This window comes from Cuculus canorus, chromosome 2 (assembly GCF_017976375.1).
Source record: "Cuculus canorus isolate bCucCan1 chromosome 2, bCucCan1.pri, whole genome shotgun sequence".
Classification (NCBI taxonomy): domain Eukaryota; kingdom Metazoa; phylum Chordata; class Aves; order Cuculiformes; family Cuculidae; genus Cuculus; species Cuculus canorus.
The window spans coordinates 93,956,474-93,978,626 of record NC_071402.1 but is presented as its reverse complement, the minus strand read 5'-3'; the positions used below and the strand labels follow the sequence as shown (position 1 = coordinate 93,978,626).

At 44.1% G+C, this 22,153-nt stretch overlaps 2 protein-coding genes across 8 annotated transcripts in view; one reads left to right on the top strand and one right to left on the bottom strand.

Moving 5' to 3' along the window:
- Positions 1–10,017: 10,017 nt before the first annotated feature.
- On the top strand, positions 10,018–20,974 carry FAM8A1 (family with sequence similarity 8 member A1). The gene is made up of 5 exons (XM_054057405.1): positions 10,018–10,655; positions 14,249–14,369; positions 16,169–16,292; positions 16,508–16,647; positions 16,979–20,974. The coding sequence occupies exons 1-5, from the start codon at positions 10,025–10,027 to the stop codon at positions 17,121–17,123; spliced, it is 1,161 nt and encodes a 386-aa protein (XP_053913380.1). The 5' UTR covers positions 10,018–10,024; the 3' UTR covers positions 17,124–20,974.
- The window catches only part of NUP153 (nucleoporin 153), a 45,841-nt gene continuing 44,262 nt past the window's right edge, over positions 20,575–22,153 (bottom strand). For all 7 annotated transcript variants that reach the window (XM_054057399.1, XM_054057402.1, XM_054057400.1 and 4 more), the window contains one exon: positions 20,575–21,692. In XM_054057399.1, the coding sequence (XP_053913374.1) occupies positions 21,608–21,692 (85 nt within the window). In that variant the 3' untranslated portion in view covers positions 20,575–21,607. The remainder of the gene's footprint in view (positions 21,693–22,153) is intronic.

Here is a 22,153-nt window from a genome sequence, read left to right as displayed (position 1 = left end):
TAGGCCTCCAAGCGTTAGCTCTGCATGCTAGAAACAATAACACATCTGGCACGCTTTTGTTAGGCAACACGGTATTTTTCATGTTTCCACACAGTTTGCCTTCACATACAATTTTAATTCTAAATGATGTCATGTGAATGTAATGGATTAACCCTCCCTTTCTCCTCCGGTCATGTAATTGGTTTGAAATACCGTATACGTTAAGCCAAAATACTGCATGATACACTTTGTTATCATCTTGCTTCAGTGCATTCCTTTTCTGTTTCTGCTAATCAAAAGCAGCATTAAGACTTTAAGATGTTTATTTTTTACCTATTAAGGAATTCCTCCTATATGATGCAGTAAAAATGTACCTCTAAAAAGTACAGTTCCTTGTGGTTCTGTGGCAGTTGTAATGGGGTTTGTTTTAAACAAGCAAAAAAAGGACAACTTTCAGCAATACATTTTGCTAATAGAAAATTAAAAAAAAAAATCTGCTGTTTTAATCAAACACTTCTCTGATACATATATTTAGAAGATCTCTATGTTTTCTGTCAGGTAAGATTTTATTATGGTCCACAGCCTTGCTGTTGCCTTCTGTTTTCTTGCAAATTAGTAACACTTTCTAAGCTAAAACCTCATCTAGGCTATAACCTTGCAGCAAATCACTTGAAGGTTTTTTGCTCCTTGGATTTCTTTCTTTTCTTTTTGTGAGACAATCTCTCATTGTTTAAAATTTCACATTGTATCTTATTAACATCCTACTCAAAAAACTGAGGGATGCAGGTATGCCTGATACCAGCTAGTTTCCTTACTAATAACGTTCCTTTAAAATATTGCTATTGTAGTTTATTTTCATGACAAATATCTTCCTGTTTCTTCTCCACATTTGTAGGATTTATTCAGTTTCAAATGTGTCCACAAAGCAAAGCCATAGATTTATTGTCCTACTAATTCTGAGCCCAAATAAAGGGGTGATTTCCTGTTTAGACTTTTCATTCTACTTTATAGTCCCTCTTGTACATGCTTTTTTAACAAAGGTGGAGTGTTGTATACATTTGTACTATTTCAGCACCTAGTACAAATAAAATTTTAAAAGTTTAAAAAGCCAGCTTATGTTTTTGATCTCTTGTAATACTTTGTAACAGTGACGACAGTGAGATGCTTGCAGAGCTACTTACAAGCTAAATTTTGTGCCTAATTTACCTTGAAAGTACATTAATTCTTGAGGGGTTTTAAGTCTATCTTTGATTGTAAACCCTATACAATGCAATCAGTAGTGCTCATTCCGTAAGGTTTTGCTATCTGATGTTTAATCAATGTGTATAATGTGTTTGCTTTAATACATCCATTTTTTTTCAACAGTAAACTTGTTATGAAATAAAAAGGAAAAATGTACTTTTTAAATACAAAGTTGTTCAGACTTTGCTCCATTGCAGTACTTGTCCTTTATGCTTTCTCCATCTTAAATGTTGCTTCAAAAGCCTGACTGAGAAAAAGTATCTTCTCCTCTCATTTCATTATCACTTTTTCTGCCATAACGCAGCTGACAATGAATAGCAGGTATTCTGCACGCAGGCAGGTAAACGTGAAGCTTCTTACACATACCTACAGTGACAGCTGCAGAATTGAACTTCTCATGACTCTCGCTTCTAGGTACACCTGTATCTTCCTGAGATTATGTCTAGGGAAGTGAACTGGACCTGGTGCAAGTTTACAAGGTTTGCCTTGTATTTTTAGCTTTTCCCATTGTTTCCTTATATAGCTTTGGCTGCATCCCTCCCATGTTAGCAAGCCAGAAGTGGTCCACTCCATACTTCACTTGGATGTGCTTCTCATCTAAGAAATGGGCATCGCATACTTGTCATTATAAAGGGATTGTTGAAGGAGTGTTTAATCCTTAAATCATAATCGTAATTTGTTCCATAAAATAATCACATTCTGGAGCATTCTGACTGGAAATACTGACTTGTTTTCATCCAGAATCAAATAGGGATCAAGCCACCATGCAGCAACAGGAAGCCACTTAATCCTTTGGAGGTACGATACCAGTATCAAATGCTTGATGATAAACAGAAAGCAGCAAGACAGTTCTGATCACTACACAGGCAAATTCTTTTAGTTTCTCCTAGGGATTTAACTCCGCCTTCTAAAAGAAACTGTGTGAAGGCTGGGCTGATTTTTCTATTAAACATTTGAATGCAAACTCCCTTGTGGCTAGACGTTTTCCTTAACACTCATGTTCCTGCAACACGTAAGATCAAAGTACATTTTTTCCACTGGTTTCTTAACAGAAGGAAGTCTTATGCAGTAACAGTGTGCACTTGACAGTCTGAACACACCTGAGAGCTGTGTCAGAGGGCAGAGATTTAAAACATAAGGAAAAAAGCTTTGCTGGGACAATCCCAAGGTAATTGCTTCTACTGGACAAAAGGTTAGCAAGTCTGTGCATTACTGGACACCAGAAAAATAAGAGAGACACTTTAAAATATCCAAATATCTTTTATCCAGTGCTCTTAGTCAGCCATGTGACCAAAAAAAAAAATCTATAACCAGCTTTTGTCAGTTCTGGTCCTCACAAACAAATACTTGTCACACATTTCCAGTACGTTGGTCTATTCTTTTTCCCTGCAACCTGTCTTTAACTTCAAAAATATAAAGAGTGCTAAACAAAATAAATTCAAGGTTCTGAGTCTACCATACATTAATTTGTGTACAATTAAAGGTTAAAACCCATTTTCTGAAAAAAAACAAGTACATCTCGAGACGGTCAACAAGCTGCAGAATGAAGATTTGATGAGTCATCCCAAGCATGATTAGTTGTGTCCACCAAGTCTTCAGCAACAAGCTTGATCTGTGTTTAATGGTTGACTCCAGCAAGAAATGAATTGCTAAATGCTGAGCATTCCTAAGGCCTTATTGATCATTTCTATTCACTGCGTGCTGTCACACAAGATATAACCCTTGATTTTAACCCTACACCATATTAACACTGTGGTTATGCTCTCAGCCAGTGCAGCTGTCAAAATGGAAACCAGTGCATTTGCTGCATATATTGATATGGAACAAATGTGTAAGGTGTAATTAGCCAGTTCATTTTTATAAACCTAGATAGGTCAAATATCCACTATTATAGATGCCATCACTCATCCACTAAAATACATATAAAGGAGGAGACTTTTTTACTAAAGATCCAAATGTACAAAGCTTTTTTTTTTTTTTTCCATGAAAAGCTGCAACAGATCTTTCTTAAAGAGAACCTCTGTAAAAGTACTCATTAAGTACTCTGTACAAATACCTCATGGAGTTCAACAAGGGGAGTTGCCAAGTCCTGCACCTGGGGAACAACTACCCCATGCACCAGTACATGCTGGGGGCTGGTCATCTGGAGAGCAGCTTGGCAGAAGAGGACCTGGGAGTCCTGATAGACACCAAGTTGACCATGAGCCAGCAACGTGCCCCTGCAGTGAAGAAGGCTGATGGTATCCTGGGCTGCATAAGAAGAAGCATTGCCAGCAGGTTGAAGGTGGTGAACCTGACCCTCTGCTCAGCAATAGTGACGCTACACATGGAGTGTTCTGTCTGATTCTGGGCTCCTCTGTATAAGAGAGACATGGGCATTCGGGAGAGAGACCAGCAAAAAAACACAGAGATGATGAAGGGACAAGAGCAACTCCTATGAGGAAAGCTTGAGAGAGCTTGGACTGCTCAGCTTGAAGAAGAGAAGGCTCAGAGGGGATCTGGTAATGTCTATAAACACCTGAAGGGAGGGTACAAAGAGGATGGAGCCAGAGTGTTTCCAGTGGTGCCCAATGACAGGACCAGACGCAATGGGCACAAACTGAAACAGAGGAGTTTCCCTCTGAATGAAGGGAAACATTTTTAAACTGTGATGGTGACTGAGCACTAGCACAGGTTGCCAGGGAGTTTGTGGACAGTCTCCCTCCTTGCAGATATTCAAAAGCCATCTGGACAGTCCTGGACAACCAGCTGCAGGTGACCCTGCTTGAGCAGTGGGGTTGGACCAGATGACTTCCAGAGATTTCTGCCAATCTCAGCCCTTCTGTGATTCTGTGATACTTGCTTAGTTGTTTACAATATTGATAGCTAAAAACTAGTGGAAATGAGAAATATTGTGGTAGTGACTCTACGTACCCACCAGATGGCAGAAACCAGCTGCAGCCCAGGCTCTCACTGGGAACGAAAAAATGCCCGACTGGAATATCCACAAAGGGCATGTACACTGTTTGTCAAAGAATGGGGAAATTCCACCCCCTAAAAGGCACTGTAAAAGCATTAAAAGATTACTTTGATTTTAAAGTTATCATCTGGGTAAAAGGAGAATGTTTGATTGGGATGAACGAAGAAGAAGAAAAAACAACTACTTGTTACCAATGATTAATTTGATCTTTTGGTTTTTTTGAACTCTGCTTAGCATATCTCCACTAAAAGTGCATTTTGAAAAAAATATCTGATTGAACTTCAAAGTAATATTTAACAGAGCTGCTGAAGATGAGAGGTGTAAGTAATTTCAAGTCCACATTTGCAAACCAGAAATCTTTTCAATGTCCTGGGGAAGCAGGCACTTGCTAAGGCTTCCCAGTGCTACAGTTGTTACCCAGACAAACCATTCTTATTCTTACTCTTTTCTGAGTCCTCTGTGTATATGGCTCTGCATGAGCTCCTTCAATGTTACCGTACCATGTTCATAGACCTATGCGTCACATTTCTTTCCCAGAGATGAAGATTTGTCCATTTGAAGTCTGTGAAAATAGTGCCCAGCAGCAGCTACTGCCCTCAGAGGGTGCCTATAAACAGGCCCCTGACGTATGAAGTAGTCATGAGATAAAAATAATGAATGACACTCCCCAAGGAATGGGGAAGGCAAGGAAATGAAGGACTTGAACTTGTTTCGTACTGCTTCAGCAATTTCTTGGTTTAGGAACCTGCCTTGAGAAGAAAGTGCTAGAATGCATATAAAAAATGAGCAAAGATATATCTGTGTCACTCTGAACAGCAGCTAGATTTACAGCAGACCAGTGCACTCTTACTTCCTATTGACGCTAAAAGATTCCCCACTCACACATCGGGCTTTTCAGCATTACTTATACTTAAAGAGCTTAAGATGGGATTCCAGATTTTCCTTAAACCTTAACTATTGCAATATCAAATTTCATGCGCTTACCTCCCTCTTTTGATCTAGTTTAAACCACTTCCTCTTGCCTAAATCTCATTTCTAGTGAAGAGGGTATTTAACTGCCAAGGCATTCAACCACTTGTTTTCATCACTGGTACAATGAACTACCTGAGATTATCTCCCTTTCTGACTCTGCTCACAAGAGAAAGCAAACTAATCTGGGAGAAATCAGTGCTGGAGAAGACTATAAATACTCCCATCAAAACCTCAAGCTGCAAGTTCCCCACCACTGCTAAGCCCTGTTGCTACAGCATCTCTGTCATATGCATCCCATAATAGAAAAATCTGAATGCTTGCAGAATTTGTGGGTCTTTTGTTGGTTATATTTTTGAGGCAGAGGAATGAAAAACTAACAACTGAAAAAACTGGGAATGAGGAAATATTACACTGTCTCTGTCACCCATTCGTCCCCTTCTCTCTGCTGTCTGTGATTATTTCACCTTGAGTACTTAGAATAATCACATAGTGAGTTCTAAATGGTTATGCCTGTGGAATGCTGCTGGTGACCCTAAAATTTACACGTGACTGGCAGCCTGTGAGATCCTGTAATTGTACCTTATGAACTGATCTGGCTTGCAAAACCTGCGGCTACACACACACAAATTAAAGGCCTGACCCTGTTTGACAGTAGCTAATGACAGAAGAAGTGAAATATTGTAAAGGAAGAATATTTTGTAAAGGAATTAGATATTGTGAAGCCTTGTTATGTTACTTCTACTTCCAGTTTTCCAAGCTAGTTTTTTCTGTTAGGATTTAATAATGTTAAGACCATGCCTTCTTCTATACAGTTGTCTACCTTCCTCCCTTCCACCTTTTCTTTCTCCCTTTCTCTCTCTCCTTCCTTCCTTCCTTCCTTCCTTCCTTCCTTCCTTCCTTCCTTCCTTCCTTCCTTCCGATCAAGCTAAAACTTGCTGGTTTCAGCCAGGTCTATGCTACAAAACATATGCCAGTGTAATTAGAACCACATTTGTATATAAGTCTGGAAAAGATGAGACTGAGGGGCAACCTAATTTCTCTCCAACTATGTGAAAGGAGGTTGTAGTGAGGTGGGTGCTGGTCTCTTCTCCCAAGTAAAAAGCGATAGGATGAGAGAAAATGGCCTCAAGTTGTGCCAGGTGAGGTTTAGATTGGATATTAGGAAAAATTCTTTACTGAGAGTGGCAAAGCATTGGAACAAGCTGCCCAGGGAAGTGGTGGAGTCACCATCCCTGGAGGTGTTCAAAAAATGTGTAGATGTGGTGCTTCAGGATGTGGTTTATTAGGCGTGGTGGTGTTGGGTTGACAACTGGACTTGATGAACTTAGAAGTCTTTTCCAACCTTAAGATTCCATGATTCTATATCTACATAATAAGCTTCAGCACCAAACATAACTGCATTTAATGAGGATTATATGGGTTATTTGCTTGTTGATTCACCTCAGCTTGTCTATATGAGAGACTGACACTGCAGAAACTACTACGTTTTTAAACGAGGTAAGGTTACATGGGAAAATAGTGTATTTCTTTTATTCCAACAGAGAGAGAGGTAGAGACTTCTGGTTTGGGTTTTTTCAGCTGTGCTGTTTGCAGGGTTAAAAATGGGAAGCAGTTGAGTGTTCACAGCCCATATTACCAGTTCATTCAGCATGGAGCTCTGGTAACATCTCTATTATGCAGAACTTGTGGTCTGGCTGAGGTGCCTAAAAGCACACAGGAACCTTAAGTGTTACAAATTTATTTGGAGATCTGAGTTTAAGCTTGCTGTAGGGCTCTTGGCTCTTTGTGCAGGAGAAATATGATAGAGGAAATGATGAAAAAGGGGCAGATGGAAATCCCCAACATAGGAAGGCTATGGAACTGTTGAAGGAGGTCCAGAGGAGGACTACAAGGATGATCAGAGGGCTGGAGGATCTCTGCTATGAGGATAGGCTGAAAGAGCTGGGGTTATTCAGCCTGGAGAAGAGGAGGCTCTGAGGAGACCTTAGAACAGCTTTCGGTACCTGAAGGGGCAACAAGAAAGCTGGCGAGGGACTTGTTACAAGGTCATGGAGTGATAGGACAAGGAGGAATAGCTTTGAATTGGAAGGAGTCAGATTTAGACTAGACATTTGGAAGAAATTCTTCACTCTGAGGGTGGTGAGGCACTGGCACAGGATGCCCAGGGAAGCTGTGGCTGCCCCATCCCTGGAGGTGTTCAAGAGGAGGACTTGGGGGTGCTGGTCGATGAAAAGCTTGACATGAGCAAGCAATGTGCGCTCGCAGCCCAGAAAGCCAACTGTATCCTGGGCTGCATCAAGAGAGGTGGGGCCAGCAGGTCGAGGGAGGTGATTCTACCCCTCTATTCTGCCCCTCCAGACCTCATCTGGTATATTGTGTCCAGTCCTGGAATCCTCAACGTAAGAAGGATATGGAACTGTTGGAATGGGTCCAGAGGAGGCTACAAGGATGATCCGAGGGCTGGAGCACATCCCATACAATGATAGACTGAAAGAGCTGGGGTTGTTCAGCCTGGAGAAGAAAGGGCTCGGAGAAGACCTTATAGCAGCCTTCCAGTACCTGAAGTGACAACAAGAAAGCTGGGGAGGGATGTTTTACAAGGGCATGGAGTGACAGGACAAGGGGAATGGCTTTAAATTGGAAGGGGGAAGATTTAGACTAGACCTTGGGAAGAAATTCTTCACTCTGAGGGTGGTGAGGCACTAGCACCTGTGCCTGGTGGGAGGTGTCCCTGCCCATGGCAGGGGGGTTGGAACTGGACTTTAAGGTCCCTTCCAACCCAAACCATTCTGTGATTCTATGATGCTATGATTTTTACAAGGAATACAATACATATGTATAAATTCAGTGTGTAAAAACTGCTATTCATGACTGTCATTATCCATGGCAGGAGAACCAATCCCCTCGTGTATCTGATACCAGCTGGAGTTAACTCCATTTACCACAACTCTTTGGGTCTGACCATCCTGCTAGTTTTCCACCCAGCAGAGAGTGCGCCTGTCCAGACCAATGCCAGACAGTTTCTCCAGCAGAATGCTGTGAGAAACTGTGTCAAAAGCTTTACTGAAGTCCAAGTATACCATGTCCACAGCCTTTCCCTCATCCAATACGCGGGTCACCTTGTCATAGGACATGAAGTTAGTTTGGCAGGACCTGCCTTTCATGAACCTGTGTTGAATGGGCCTGATCACTGGCTTGTCTGGTATGTGCTGTGTGATAGCACTCCATGACCTGCCAATGCACTGAGGTCAGATCGACAGACCCTGGATCCTCCCTCTGACCTTTCTTGTGAATGGGTGTAACATCTGCCAGTCTCCAGTCAAGTGGAACTTCCAGTCAGCCAGGACTGCTGGTAGTTGATGGAAAGGGGTTTGGCAAGCATATCCACCAGCTCTCTCAGTACTGTCGAGCAGATCTCAACTGGCCCATAGACTTGTGAATGTCTAATTGGCCGAGCAGGTCTCCAACCACCTGGAGCTTTGTTCTACTCTCCCTCCCTGTCTCCCGGCTCATGAGGCTGAGTACCCAGAGAACATCTTACCTTTCTAATGAAGACTGAGGGAAAGCAGGCATTAAGTACCTCATGCTTGTCCTCATCCTTGTCACAATTGTTCCCTTTGTGTTCATTAAAGACTGGAGATTCTCTCTGGTCCTCCTTTTACTGTTGATGTATTTGTAGAAAGATTTTTTTTATTATCTCTCACAGAACTGGCCAGTCTGAGTCCTAGGTGGGCTTTGGCCCTTCCAATTTTCTTTCTGCGTGATCTCACTCCATCCCTGTAGTCCTCCTGAGATACCTGCCCCTTCGTCCAATCCTCATAGAATTTCCTTTTTTTTTGATATCCACCCAAAGTTCTCTGCTCAGCCAAGCTGGTTTTCTTCCCTGATGTCTCATTTTTCAGCACACAGGGATGAGCTACTCTAGCGCCGCCAGGATTTCCTTCTTGAAGAGCATACAGCCCTCTTGGGCTCCTTTGCCCTTTAGGACTGCCTCCCTAGGAACTTTATCAACCAGCCTTATGAAAAGCACAAAGTCTGCCCTCCGGATAGCCCAAGGTGGCCGTTCTGCCAACCCCCCTTCTTACTTCTCCTAGAACTGAGAATTCTATCCCCTTGTGATCGCTATGCCCAAGGTGTTCTCCAGCTGGCACGTCTCCCTCAACAGCCTTCTCTGTTGACAAACAGGTCCAGCGGGGTACCTTCCCTGATTTTCATTCACCACTTGTGTCAGCAAGCCATCTTCCATGCACTCCAGGAACCTCCTAAACTGTTTCCTTTCTGCTGTATTATACTTCCAGCAGACATCTTCACCGCGAGAGTGCTGAAGCACTGGCACAGGTTGCCCAGGGAAGCTGTGGCTGCCTCATCCCTGGAGGTGTTCAAGGCCCGGTTGGATGGGGCCTTGGGCAGCCAGATCTAGTGGGAGGTGTCCCTGCCCATGGCAAGGGGGGTTGTAACTGGATGATCTTTAAGGTCCCTTCCAACCCAAACCATTCTATGACTCTATGATGTATCAAGTTGCAGTCACCCATAAGGACAAGGGCTAGCCATCATAGCACCTCTCTGGCTGCTTGCAGAACACCTCATCACGCTCTTCTCTCTAGCTGGATGGTCTCCAGCAGTCTCCCACCAGGACACCTGCCCCGTTGGTGACTTTTACCCACAGACACTCAACCCTATGACCCCCCCTCACTGAGACCAAGGATTGGAAGGGACCTCCCGGCAGGCGAGGCTTGGAGCCGATTCCCCCGCACTTCCGCTCTTCTCAGCTCCTCCCCCGCTCCCCTCCGCCCTGGGGGCGATGGGCGAGCCCGAGCCAGCCCCGCCCCGCCCTGCCGCGCCTGCGCGGAGCGAGCGAGCGGCGCCGAGGAGATGGCGGAGCCCGGAGCGGGCGCTGGGGCGGACGGGGGAGGCGGCGGGCGGGCTGCTGGAGGGGGTGGTAGCGCTGGGGTTGCGGGTGCAGCTGGAGCTTCTGGTGGGAGTGCAGCTAGGGCGGGAGCTGCTCGGGCTGGTGTAGTTGGTGGGGCTGCAGCTGGGGCTAGTGGGGCTGCAGCTGGGGCTAGTGGGGCTGCAGGGGCTGCTGCGTCTAGTGGGGCTGGTGCTGCTGCTGGTGTTGGAGCTAGGGCTGGTGCTGCTACTAGTAGGGCTGGTGCAGGTGCAGTCGGTGGGGCTGGAACTGGGGCCGCTGCTGCTGCTGGGGCTGCTGCTGGATCCGATGCAGCTGTCGGGACTGGGGCTGCTGCTGGGACTGCTGCAGCTGCCGGGGTTGGGGCTGATGCCGGCGGGGCGAAGCCGCTGAGCGCGGCCGAGTACGCGCGGCGGGTGCAGCAGTGGCTGTGGGACTCGTACTGCGGGTCGCTGGGCTGGCCGGGCTGCCCGCCCGCGCTCCTCGCCGCGCCCCCCGCCCCATTCTACCTGCTCGCCGCCCCCGCCTGGCCCGGGCCCGCCCCGCCGCCCGCCGCGCCCGCCGCCAGCGCCCCCCGCGACAGCGCCCGCCCGCCAGGTCAGGGGGGGCTCGGAGGGCGCGTGTGGCCGTGTCCCCAGAGTGCGTGTGTGCCCCCAGTGCGTGTGTGTCCATAGCATCTCTGTGCCCACCGGCGTGTGTGTGTGTATCCCCACAGCATCTCTGTGCCCACCAACGTGTGTGTGTGATCCCAACAATAGCATGTGTGTCCCCAACAGTGTGTGTGTCCAATGTGTGTGTTCCCAACAGTGTGTGTCCAGTGTGTCTGTCCCCACAGTGTCTGTGTGTCCACTAGCATGTGTGTATTTGTGTCCCCAACAGTGTGTCCCCACAGTGTCTGTGTCCCCACAGCATCTGTGTGCCCACCAGCATGTGCACATGTCCCCCTAACAGCAGTGTGTGTCCTTGCAGCGTCTGTATGTGCCTTCCAGCATGTGTGTATTTGTGTCCCCAAGTGTGTGTGGCCCCAACAACAGTGTGTGTCTCTCCCCACAGCGTCTCTGTGCCCACCAGCATGTCTTGTGTTCCTTCCAACAGTGTCTGTGTGTGGCCCCAACAGTATGTCCCCCCAACAAGTGTGTGTGTCCAATGTGTGGCCCCAACAAGTGTATGTCCCCACAGCATGTGTGCCCACCAGCGTGTGTGTATTTGTCCCCAAAACAATGTGTCCCCACAGCATCTGTGTGCCCACCAGCGTGTGTTTCTGTGTCCCCAACAGTGTGTGCCCACTAGCGTGTGAGTGTCCCAACTGTGTGTGTCTCAACAGTGTGTGTCCCCAATGTGTGTATATCCCCCAACAACAGTGTAAGTCCAGTGTGTGTCCCCAACAGCGGTGTCTGTCCCCACAGCATCTGTGTGTGACCCCCAACAGTGTGTCCAACAACTTGTGTGTCCCCCCTCAACAGTGTGTGTCCCCTTCTCCCTCAGCATATCATGCCCCCCCAGCATGCGTCCCTCAGCGTGTCCCCTTTCCTTCGGCCTATCGTGTCCCCCACCAGCATGTATGTGTCCCCACCAGTGTTTCCCCCCAACAGCATCTCCCCCCCAGCATGTCTGCCTCCCCTTCCCCACCAGTGTGCATGTGTGTGCACATGTCCCCCTGGCAGTGGCTGTGTCCTGTCACCCCAGCTGCATGTCCAATCCCCAGCATTGCCTGTGTCCCCTCTGTCCCGTGCCATGATCTTGGAAACAGGAGCTGGAAGCTTGGGGGGTTGCAGCTTTGAGGGTCAAGGACCCAGGCGTGCAGCTGTGCCCTGTGAAGGGTGACAGATACCACGTGCGTCAATCCAGAACTTGATCCATAATCAAGTTTAAGAGGGTTGGCTCGTATGTATGGCTTGGAACTTAAGCACTTGTAAAGATGTTTTCATGGATATGAAGGGGTTTGTTTTTTTCCAGTGAGGCTTATTCTTGTAGTCACAGGCTTGTAATGCATCTCTCTCTATATATGTTGCCTGTCAGTTTAGACTTCATCATCCAAACTTTATCAGTTTTGGTCAGCTCTCTCAGTGCTCAAATAAATAATTTAATGGAATGGAAGCAGAGAAGTAAAAACTTGCTTACATTCAACACTCAGCAGCAGGGCCTGAGGTAAACAAGAGTCTGTTAGGACTGGAAATATCAAAGCCCCTGCATAGCAGTGCTTCTGTTTATGTTTGTTCAAGAGTAAGACAAACTTGTTCTGATCACAGCAGTGATAAAACCTGGAACAAACATTTCAAGTGGAGGAGCAGACATTGCCTTGGATGTTTGATGGTACCTGGAGTAATGGTAGAGAACTGTGGAGCAGAATGCTGCGGGAGGACTTTGGGGAGAAGCCAGGGCTCCTTTTTTTTCTGCAGGGCAAAGTCCAGCATTGCTTATCTGTAACGCTGTTTATAAGCCCAGTGGCTGGATGCCAGGCAAAACCATAAAAACATGTACAATGAAAATGTAAAAAAGTTGCTTTTTCTTTCTTTTAAAGGGAGGAGAGCCTGGCTTCTGAACTTGTGTTTTTCTTGTGGCTTTGAGCAGCTGTTTAAACAAGGTTATAACACAAAGTAGCATTTTCTTTAGTTGTGTGGTGTTTCTGAGTTATAGATTGTTTATAAACAGATATTGCCGGTCATTGAGAAAGAGGATATGGACAAAGGCTAGACTGAAGTGATTCTTGGATTTTTACCTAGCTTCAGGAACTAATTCCTTATGTTAAAGGTAATTTAAGGCATAAATAGGATTATTCTGCTGCCAGACATGGTTATTTTGGATACTAAATACTGGTGCAACACCCAGCCTTCCTAAGGGAATTCTGCATGCGATGCAGCAATAGGAAATGATTACAAAGACTGTTGTGCCGGTGCTTTGGCTCCGGATTGTAAATGAATGTATCTGGGGCAGCTAAAGCGATTACAGCTCCTTCTTTTCCGCTGCAGATTATTGCCCACACAGCAGGCTTGACAGGGTGGGTCACGTATCTGTCCCAATGCCGCGTCAGTTTACAGTCCAGCATGCTTACGTAAGCTGGAATAAGGGGCAGCTCGCGTTAGTGTTGGAGATCTTTAACTAGGACGTCATGAAGTGGAACTGGTCCTTGCCTCTTCCAGTTCACTCTGTCTGTGGGTGTGAGTCAGAGCAGCAATGTTAACAGCACTCTGGGCAGGAGCACACTCTTCATGGATTTAGTGATTTAAGACACTTCTTCCCCTTACGCTTTGCTGCCTTCCTGCAGTAGATTACTACTCTCCTCCTGGGAAGAGCAAAAAGTGTGCTCAAGCCTCCCCTGCTCTGCCAGGCTGACAGGCGCAAACCCATCATTGTTACTGCTAGGATAATGTAAGATCCTGAATTCTGAGCTGAGATGGATGTGTGCTGCATTGGGCTGTCCCTGCCATACAAATAGCAACCCCTTGGCACAATAGTGGATTTTTGGTAGGAGGAACATCTGAATGCCATGTTTTATTGTAATAAAAGACCTCTATAGGAATGTTTGTGCTAGGTATGGCCAATATTTTCTTCCCCCCGTTTCTGGGTCTGACTTGAGATGACAGGTTGCCCAGAGAAGTTGTGGATGCCCCATCCCTGGAGGTGTTCAAGGCTTTGAGCAACCTGATCCAGTGGGAGGTGTCCCTGCCCGTGGCAGAGGGGGTGGAACTGAGTGGTCTTTTAAGGTCTCTTCCAACACAAACCATTCTATGATTGTGTTTTAGTGAGCTGTTACTTGGCGTCTGTGGAAGCCTTGCTGCTGAGCAGCAGAAAAGTTGTGGTAGATGCAAGATCTAACTTGCCTTTTATCTGAACTCTCAGATTTACTGAAGTCTGCCTTTATGAAGCCATTTTAAACAAACACAAAAATTGATGCATCTTCAGTGGACTTTGGTTCTTTAGCAAGATGGGATTATGCCTGTAATCCCTAATTATGAGAGCACTCGAGTTCTGAGAGAGTTTGCTTTAATTTAAGAAGGTTCTTATAACTGAATTTAAATGATTCAGATATTTTTTATTAATACACTTTTAGAAGTTTTCTCAAAGATGATGTGAGTTGAGACCAAGATCTGGATTCTTGCAGTGAGGTTAATGTAGAACATTCTTTAGGTGATGGTTTGAACTTTGTCAGTGCAGTAAAACCTGGGTGACATTAACTCTTTCTGTTACAGGTCGGGAGTTCATTATCCCTTCGCTGGCACACAGGTTCATAGCAGAGATGGTGGATTTTTTTATTCTGTTCTTCATAAAGGCGACCATTGTTTTAAGTATTATGCACCTCAGCGGAATAAAGTAAGTGAAATGATTTAATGGCTTGTTACACACAGCTTTAAGCCCTTTGTGCTCTTTGAGGTGTCGTGATGTATGTATGATTTATTCCTGTGTGGCGCTTAACTCTCAAAAGTTGAGGAAGAAGCACCGCTAGGTTAACCTCCTTTCAAATCCTTCCTGATTTGGGGTCAGCTGATGGAAACAAAGAATTTGTACAGATGTGTTCATAGGCTCGCAAACTCCTAACTCTTCACAGTGAGAGTGGTGAAACACTGGCACAGGTTGCCCAGGGAAGCTGTGGCTGCCCCATCCCTGGAGGTGTTCAAGGCCAGGTTGGATGGGGCACTGGGCAGCCTGATCCAGTGGGAGGTGTCCCCAATCATGGCGGGGGGTTGGAACTGGATGATCTTTAAGGTCTCTTCCAACCTAAACTATTCTATGACAGACAAGATGTGCTTTTATTTTTGGGAGGCAATAGCAAGATTTTTTTAAAAGTCCTTTAAAAATTTCAAAGAAAAAAATATTGACAAATAAATTTGTTTTGAACAACCTTTAAAAATATCCTGGATCTGGCTGGGATGGAGTTAATTTTCTTCATAGTGTCTTCTGTGGTGCTGCATTTTAGATTTGTGATCAAAACAATGCCAACCTGCAACAGAACACTGTCGCAGATCCTGCACGTTGGATATGTCTGTACTTCGAAAGAACAGCTTGGTCGCTAGGAGTGCTGCCGTGCTGCAGCCTCTGCTGGGCATCAGTTGGGTTTCATAAAAAGTATGATTAAGCATCGTGTGTATCAACTGTGTACTAGACTGAAAGATTCTTCATTTCACGCTATATATTCAGATGCAGTCATTTATCTCAAAGACCGTTTCTTGTTTATCTTCTACTTTAACTGCGGATATCTTATTCCATAGCTCATTTAGTACCTCTGCTTTAGTGGGTGTAATCAAATATTTCAGTCTGATGAGGAGACGAGAGCTTGGTGTAGTCACTAATTCCACTACTGTGCAAACATATTTCAGATTCCAAGTTTTCTGGTAAAGAACCTTCCAGATGTTTCTAAATGTTTCTATTGGAAAATGTCCCTGCCCATGGCAGGAGGGTTGGAACTGGATGATCTTTAAGGTCCCTTCCAACCAGAATCGTTCTATGATTCTATGAAATGTTGACTGGCTATGAACTGATACTGTACAGGGATCACCTTTTAGATATCCTAAACTGCTTCTTGAAAGGTGTGTGCAAGAGGGTCAAATCCAAAGCAATAAATATGTCAGTGTAAATCATCAGTGGTCTTTGTTCAGATAAGCATGCAATTAAAATGCCAAACTCTTGGTTCTGTTTAGTTACCAAAACCTGACAGCTTGTGTTTCCATTTTCGTTTTATAGTAGGATTCAAATGATACAAAATGAAGCACTGGAGAGGTGGGGAACAACTATATGTGTATTGTTTCTGTAGTGAAGGTGATGGAAAAAGAGGGAATCCATTTTAATTCCCTACAGTATCTTCACTATTACTGCTTTTGCAAGAGCCAATAAGTTGCTTACAAGTAACTTCAGAGAAATATTCTGTCTGGTTGGTTGGGGGTTTTTTGTGCTTGTGAGCTGTGGCATGCTTGACGTTAGGCAACAAACTAGGCAGCAACTTGGAAGGAAAACCACTGTTCTGAATTTTAATGGCTTGTTCAGTGTCAGAGAAGCAAGGGACCTTTTGTTCTTTTACTAATACCAGAACTGAAGGAGCAAATTCTAGTGTTAAAAAGGACTAACATCGGTATTGGTAGAAAGATGGTTTTGAAGTACTGTCTCATTTTTTACAGGGACATCTCTAAATTTGCCATGCATTACATAATTGAAGAAATAGATGAAGATACATCCATGGAAGATTTGCAGAAGATGATGGTGGTAGCACTTATCTACAGGCTGTTAGTCTGCTTCTACGAGGTAACTACCCATAAGCATCAACTCCTATAATTAGTAGTTGTCAGTTGCTGAATGAACATTTAAGATACTCTTATCAGTGCTGACCTATAAAGCAAATCCTCTTTACAGTATTTTGGATGATGTTGAAGCTTAGGATGTTCATGGAGCTTTGAGGAAACGCTAGGCCAGTCAACAAGGTGGTGGTGTGTGGAATTGAAATAACGTTTCTTTTACAGATCATCTGCATTTGGGGAGCAGGTGGAGCAACCCCAGGGAAGTTCTTGCTTGGACTGCGAGTTGTGACGTGTGATACATCCGTCCTTGTTGCACCCAGCCGTGTGTTAGTCATTCCATCTTCCAATGTCAGCATGACAACGTAAGTGCTCTGAGCTCAGTCACGCTGCTGCATGTTCATAGTGTAGAAAGCGTATGATCTGGGAGGAAACACACCATTCCTTTACTGTTGGTCTTCACAATAATTAGATTGCGAGAGCTATTGTTAGATTCTGTGAGCCAAGAATAAAATAGCAGTTACTCATTCATGCGAATATTTTTCAGGTTAGGTGGTGAAAGGATCTCCTCTGAACTCTGGAGATTCATTTTTTTTGTGCTGTGCAAAACCAAGGCACTAAACTTGAAATTAAACCAACCAGTTAAATAAGCAGAAAAGTGAAAGCAAGGCACCAAATGTTTTGTTCTCGTTTCAGGTCCACAATACGAGCATTGATCAAGAATTTTTCCATTGCTTCATTTTTTCCTGCATTTATTACGCTGCTGTTTTTCCAGCATAACAGAACAGCCTACGATATCGTGGCAGGGACTATTGTGGTCAGAAGAAATGGAGTCAGATGATACCAAAAGATGGGATTTCCAGACTGGTTTTGAACATCCCCTCCTACCCCCAGTGAACACAGACCTACCCCAAAACTGAAACTGAGGCATCTATCGGAATCTTTTGCCCAAATTAATTGGGAACTGATTCAGAAGCTAGAGAAAACGTTTTGCTCCAGTGTGATGCCAGCAGCTACCTTTGAAGTATTGGAGTTTTCATAAATGCCAGAGAAGTTCAGGAGAAAAGATACGTGTTAACTCTGGAAGTATTAACCTCTGGTGAGAAAGAATGGAGCTGTTCTGTTATTGGACTGTGGAAAGCAGATGCTTAGAAATACTTGACCATAAAAAAGTGTTGCTTCTACAGCGTTGGATGTTGGCAGGTAACTAGGAACTCAACAGTTGTTTCCCAGGCAGTTGCCCAAGTCCTACAGTAAACTCTCTGAGGGGAAAAGAGCTGCAGTATTTGTGAGGAAATCACATTAATTCAATTGCCATGTGTGTAGAAAGCAATGAGCAGTGTTTATCGTATCCCTTGTTACTGCTTCACAGATCATATTCCCCCACCTGTTTGAGTATTTTATCAGAAAAGTGATGTGAAAAGTTTTTTTGCATGGTTGTCTCAAGCATCGTCACTTTCTTCACGTGATGAGCTAACGAAGAGGTGAAATAACAGCAGCTTGTGCTCTGGGAAAGGTGTGTTACACTGCAGTGTTACTGAATAAGTGCGTGTCCGTAACCTCGGAGCTATGAACAGTATGGATCACGCTCATGGAAGTAACTTTTCTGCTTGTGTTCAGAGTGAGAGCACTTGTCCATTTTTTGCATATAATGCCAAGCAAAACAACCAAATGTGTTTCAGGAGCATGCAGAAAACATTTAACTGAAATGTGTTATTGGTGTAAACCTCTGACGTACAAATAGCGGTTATTTTCACTTTATAATTCTGGCTAATTGTACATTCAGAATAACTCACATACTGAATAAAGAAACCTAATATTTTGCATGATTACATAGCTTTGGCAATTTGTTTGTTCTTATGTCAGTAGTATCTTGGGAAAGGAATATAAGCAACAATTTTAATGTTTTATTAAGATTTGAGTAAGAGCTTGGAATTCTTCTAGAGCCTCCTGTTTATGCCTTCCTCTCTCGGCGTAACCTGCCACTCGGTGGCTGAGGTTCTCACCCTCCCTTCAGTTTGGGACAGTGGTTTTACTGACTGTAGAAATTATAGAATCATTAGGTTGGAAAAGACCTTTGACATCAATTTCAACCATACCTGTCCAATATTAAACACTATCCCTAAGCACTTCATTTGCCCATCTTTTAAACACTTCCAGGGATGGTGACTCAACCACCTCCCTGGGCAGCCTTTGCCAGTGCTTGATGACCTTTTCTGTGAAGAAATTTTTCCCAATGTCCAATCTAAACCTCTCCTGGTGCAGCTTAAGGCCATTCCCTCTCATCCTGTCGCCTGTCACTTGGGAGAAAAGAGCAACACCCACCTCTCTGCAACCTCCTTTCAGATAGTTGTAGAGTGTGATGAGGTCTCCCCTCAGCCTCCTCTTCTCCAAGGTAAACGACTCCAGTTTCCCGAGAGCTTGGTTCTCTCATCTTCATGTGAAATAACTCATCAGTAACGTGTTAATATTCTGCAATAGTTTAACAGCTGGTGTTCTTCTGTTTATTTATAGTGTTCTGATCTTCATTTATGATCTTTCAGGACCAGATCCACTCCTTAACAATGGGAGAACGTTTTCCCATCAATTACCTTTCTAGAATGAAGTCACTACCTTTTTAGATATTGACTTTTAGATATTTCTGAAGTAAATTAAATTACCTCTGCTAGAAGCATGATTTTAAAGTCTTTATGTAATCAGGAAATGTACCTGTACCAAGATACCTCATCACTTTGAGGGTCACTGTTTTCTCACACTAATAATTTATTACCAAACAAAAAGATTTGCAGTACCTCAAGGGGCTACAAGAAAGCTCGGGAGGGACTTTTTACAAGGACATGGAGTGCTAGGACAAGGGGGAATGGCTTTAAGTTGAAGGGGAGAAGATTTATATCAAACATTAGTAAGAAATTCTTCACCATGAGGGTGGTGAGGCACTGGCACAGGTTGCCCAGGGAAGCTGTGGCTGCCCCATCCCTGGAGGTGTTCAAAGCCAGGTTGGACGGGGCCTTGAGCAGCCTGGTCTGGTAGGAGGTGTCCCTGCCCATGGAGGGGGCGTTGGAACTAGAGGACGTTTAAGGTCCCTTTCCAACCCAAGCCCTTCTGTAAGCTTAAATGTTCAATTAGCATTAAAGCAATGTTGCTGATACGTGTCACTGATATAAAAATGTCTCAACAATAAATGGCAATAAGCAGGCCTGATTAAAGCCCTCCTTTGAGGGTGTTGGGCCGCTTTAAGTGAAGATTTTAGCTGAAACAGAACTGCTGAGCTATTGTTTAGCTGTTCTTTCAAAGCACTGCAGGGTTGACCGACGTTAAAAGCTCAGGCATAGGAATGAGCCAAACAGAAACCAAAGCTACCTGTTTGTAGAATGAGCACCTGGCAGGGGACAGAGCTAGGGCAAAAAAAAAGTGAGACCTGGTGCATTTTAGACTTAGTCACCTGGAAATATATTATTGCTTGTAAATCCCTGCACAGCTACAGTGGCAGGATGTGACTGAGCAGCAGCTTATCTGTGTGCCTCTAAGGTCTCATTGCTGAATATTTTTCTATTTACAGAAATAGCCATGTGGAACTCTACACACCAGACTCCCACAAAAACAAACTTAGCCTTTGGCTACTTTGTGGTTAGCAAAGTATCCCATTCCATAACACTGGCACCTGTGCATGTGCTGAGCAGCAGTGGGGTGAAGGCAGAAGAGCTGGCAAAAAAAAAAAAGTGACACCTCTGTAGACATTTAAAGCTCAGGCAATTCTGGCAGGTCTTATCTGTTTTAGTTGGAGCAAGCAATCGGATCTCAAACAACAAACTGAGCACTGGTGTTATGAAATTTCAGCTGTGGTCTTTAAACAAATCAGAGCATTCCCTCTCATTTTAGGTAACATCTGCTGTCCAAAAAGCTCCTCGAGCTGCCACAGGAGTGCAAAAAAACCCCACATCACCCATGTATGAAGGGCTGCAGTTTTTCCTCTTCAGTGAGCAGTGACTGTCTGCAACATTACCTGCTTTTTGTTTTAATGGCTGTATAAAAAAACCCTGCAGCCAGATGGCTGGCACACTGTCATAAGGTTCTGAGATTAAGTCTAAAATACCCGCCCCCATTCCTAACAGCGAATTTAAGATTCTAACTAATTTAAGATCCTCTAAAAATCAGCATCAGTGTCACTGTCAAAAAAGCAGAGGCTGGGAAAGGATGTGACATCACTCAGGATGTGACATCACTCAGGCTGAGTGCATCACTGCGTACAGTTAAGCTGCAGATACCTCCCTGGAGAGTTAGAACTCCCAGGCAATATTTTATAGGTTTTATTGATGGCATTTATCCCATGGTTTAACATGTTAATTATACTGTAATAAACATGGCTTTAATATTAAACTTTTCCATATTATCCAAAGTCACCACAGTCCATTTCAGTAAATATAAAAATATATACTTAATACTTTGTACAATACTGGTTTTTGGTCCAAACAAAAATGGATCAGAAAAGCCAATAAACTTACTTTAAGAATTCCCAATTTTTAAAGATTTTCTAAATGGATTTAGGCAACTTTGAATAATGGGATTTACATAAAATCTGAGACAATACTAAACAAAAATGGCCGTAACACACAAAATTAAAATTTCCATTTCACAGATTTGTTATGCCAAAAAAGTACATAGAGAAACAAAATTGTATTTACACATGTTTTATAATAAAATAACAAAGGCGAGACAGGTGATAAAGGGCTGTAAGAATGAAAATATAGAAACAGCGTATAATTATTAAATGAAGAACTACAGATCTAACAAGTCCTTAGCATGGATCATCCTTTAATCAGTCTTCCTCTATCAGAAAATTTTAGCGCACAATACACCCAAACTCACCCACTTCACACATACACCAGCACAAACTCAGCATAGGAATCATTCGTTACCAACATTCTCTATTCTATACAGCATCCCTCGCTGATATAATTACAATTTCGAGGCGTCAGTAAACGCAGATGAGCGCACATAGTGGTGCAGATGAAGAGGTATTGTACAAGCCATTCACTGTGCAGGCTCTACTCACGGCTACAGCCAGACCATGCCAAGTCAGTGAAAGAAGTAACTTGCTGGAGTCTAAAATAGTTTCGCTTGAGAACAGCCCTGTTGCCAACTCTATTCGTTACCAAAAAAAAAAAAAAAAACTAACCAGGGACAAAGGGAGGGAAGGAAAGGGCAGCAGAGTTTTATATTCCTTTAGGCAGATCTACATCAGCTAACCCAGCACGAGGTACAATCCCAACAACTGAACAATGCAGGGTAGTAGCTGCTTCGGAAGTCGCTTTACCAATCGGGCGATTACTTTCTACGTCTAACTGCAGTCTTTATCTTCCGACCAGAAACTGAAGATCCAGAGGCAGAGAAAACATTTTTCCCATTAGTCCTATCAAAAGAAATCAGTAGTTCAGAGTTTAGACAGTGTAGCTGAAAATGCAGTAGCAGCACTGAGCAGATATTCCAGAACAACTGTTTCACAGTCTTGTCTCACCAGTTATCAGCTGGCAACAAATGGCATAGGACGAACAGGAGGAAGAGAGTTCCAGAAACCAAAAGCAATTAAACCTCTCTTATTCAGAATGGAAGCGGCAGCATAAATGGCCAGATACAGATACTACCTCCCAAGAACAAGACAATTTCACAACAACATGCTGACGTGCGGTATGTCTGACCGCTAGGCTCCTTTAAAGACACCGTTGCTTAGCTTAGCCCATCAGGCTAATACAGGGAAGGCAGCCCAGTATAGTTTTAGACTCCAAGGTTCATCTGAATGCCTCAGGATTTAACAGCGGCAGAGGCTGAACACCATCCACCGACACTACCCGAAGCTCAAGTGAAATTCTGATA

What these genes read in the sequence shown, in the direction of transcription:
- FAM8A1 (XM_054057405.1), top strand. Translation starts at nt 10,025, where the DNA reads ATGGCGGAGCCCGGAGCGGGCGCTGGGGCGGACGGGGGAGGCGGCGGG. An exon ending in TGTTAGTCTGCTTCTACGAG is followed by an intron (nt 16,293 to 16,507) that starts GTAACTACCCAT and finishes TTTCTTTTACAG; the next exon opens with ATCATCTGCATTTGGGGAGC. An exon ending in TCCAATGTCAGCATGACAAC is followed by an intron (nt 16,648 to 16,978) that starts GTAAGTGCTCTG and finishes TTCTCGTTTCAG; the next exon opens with GTCCACAATACGAGCATTGA.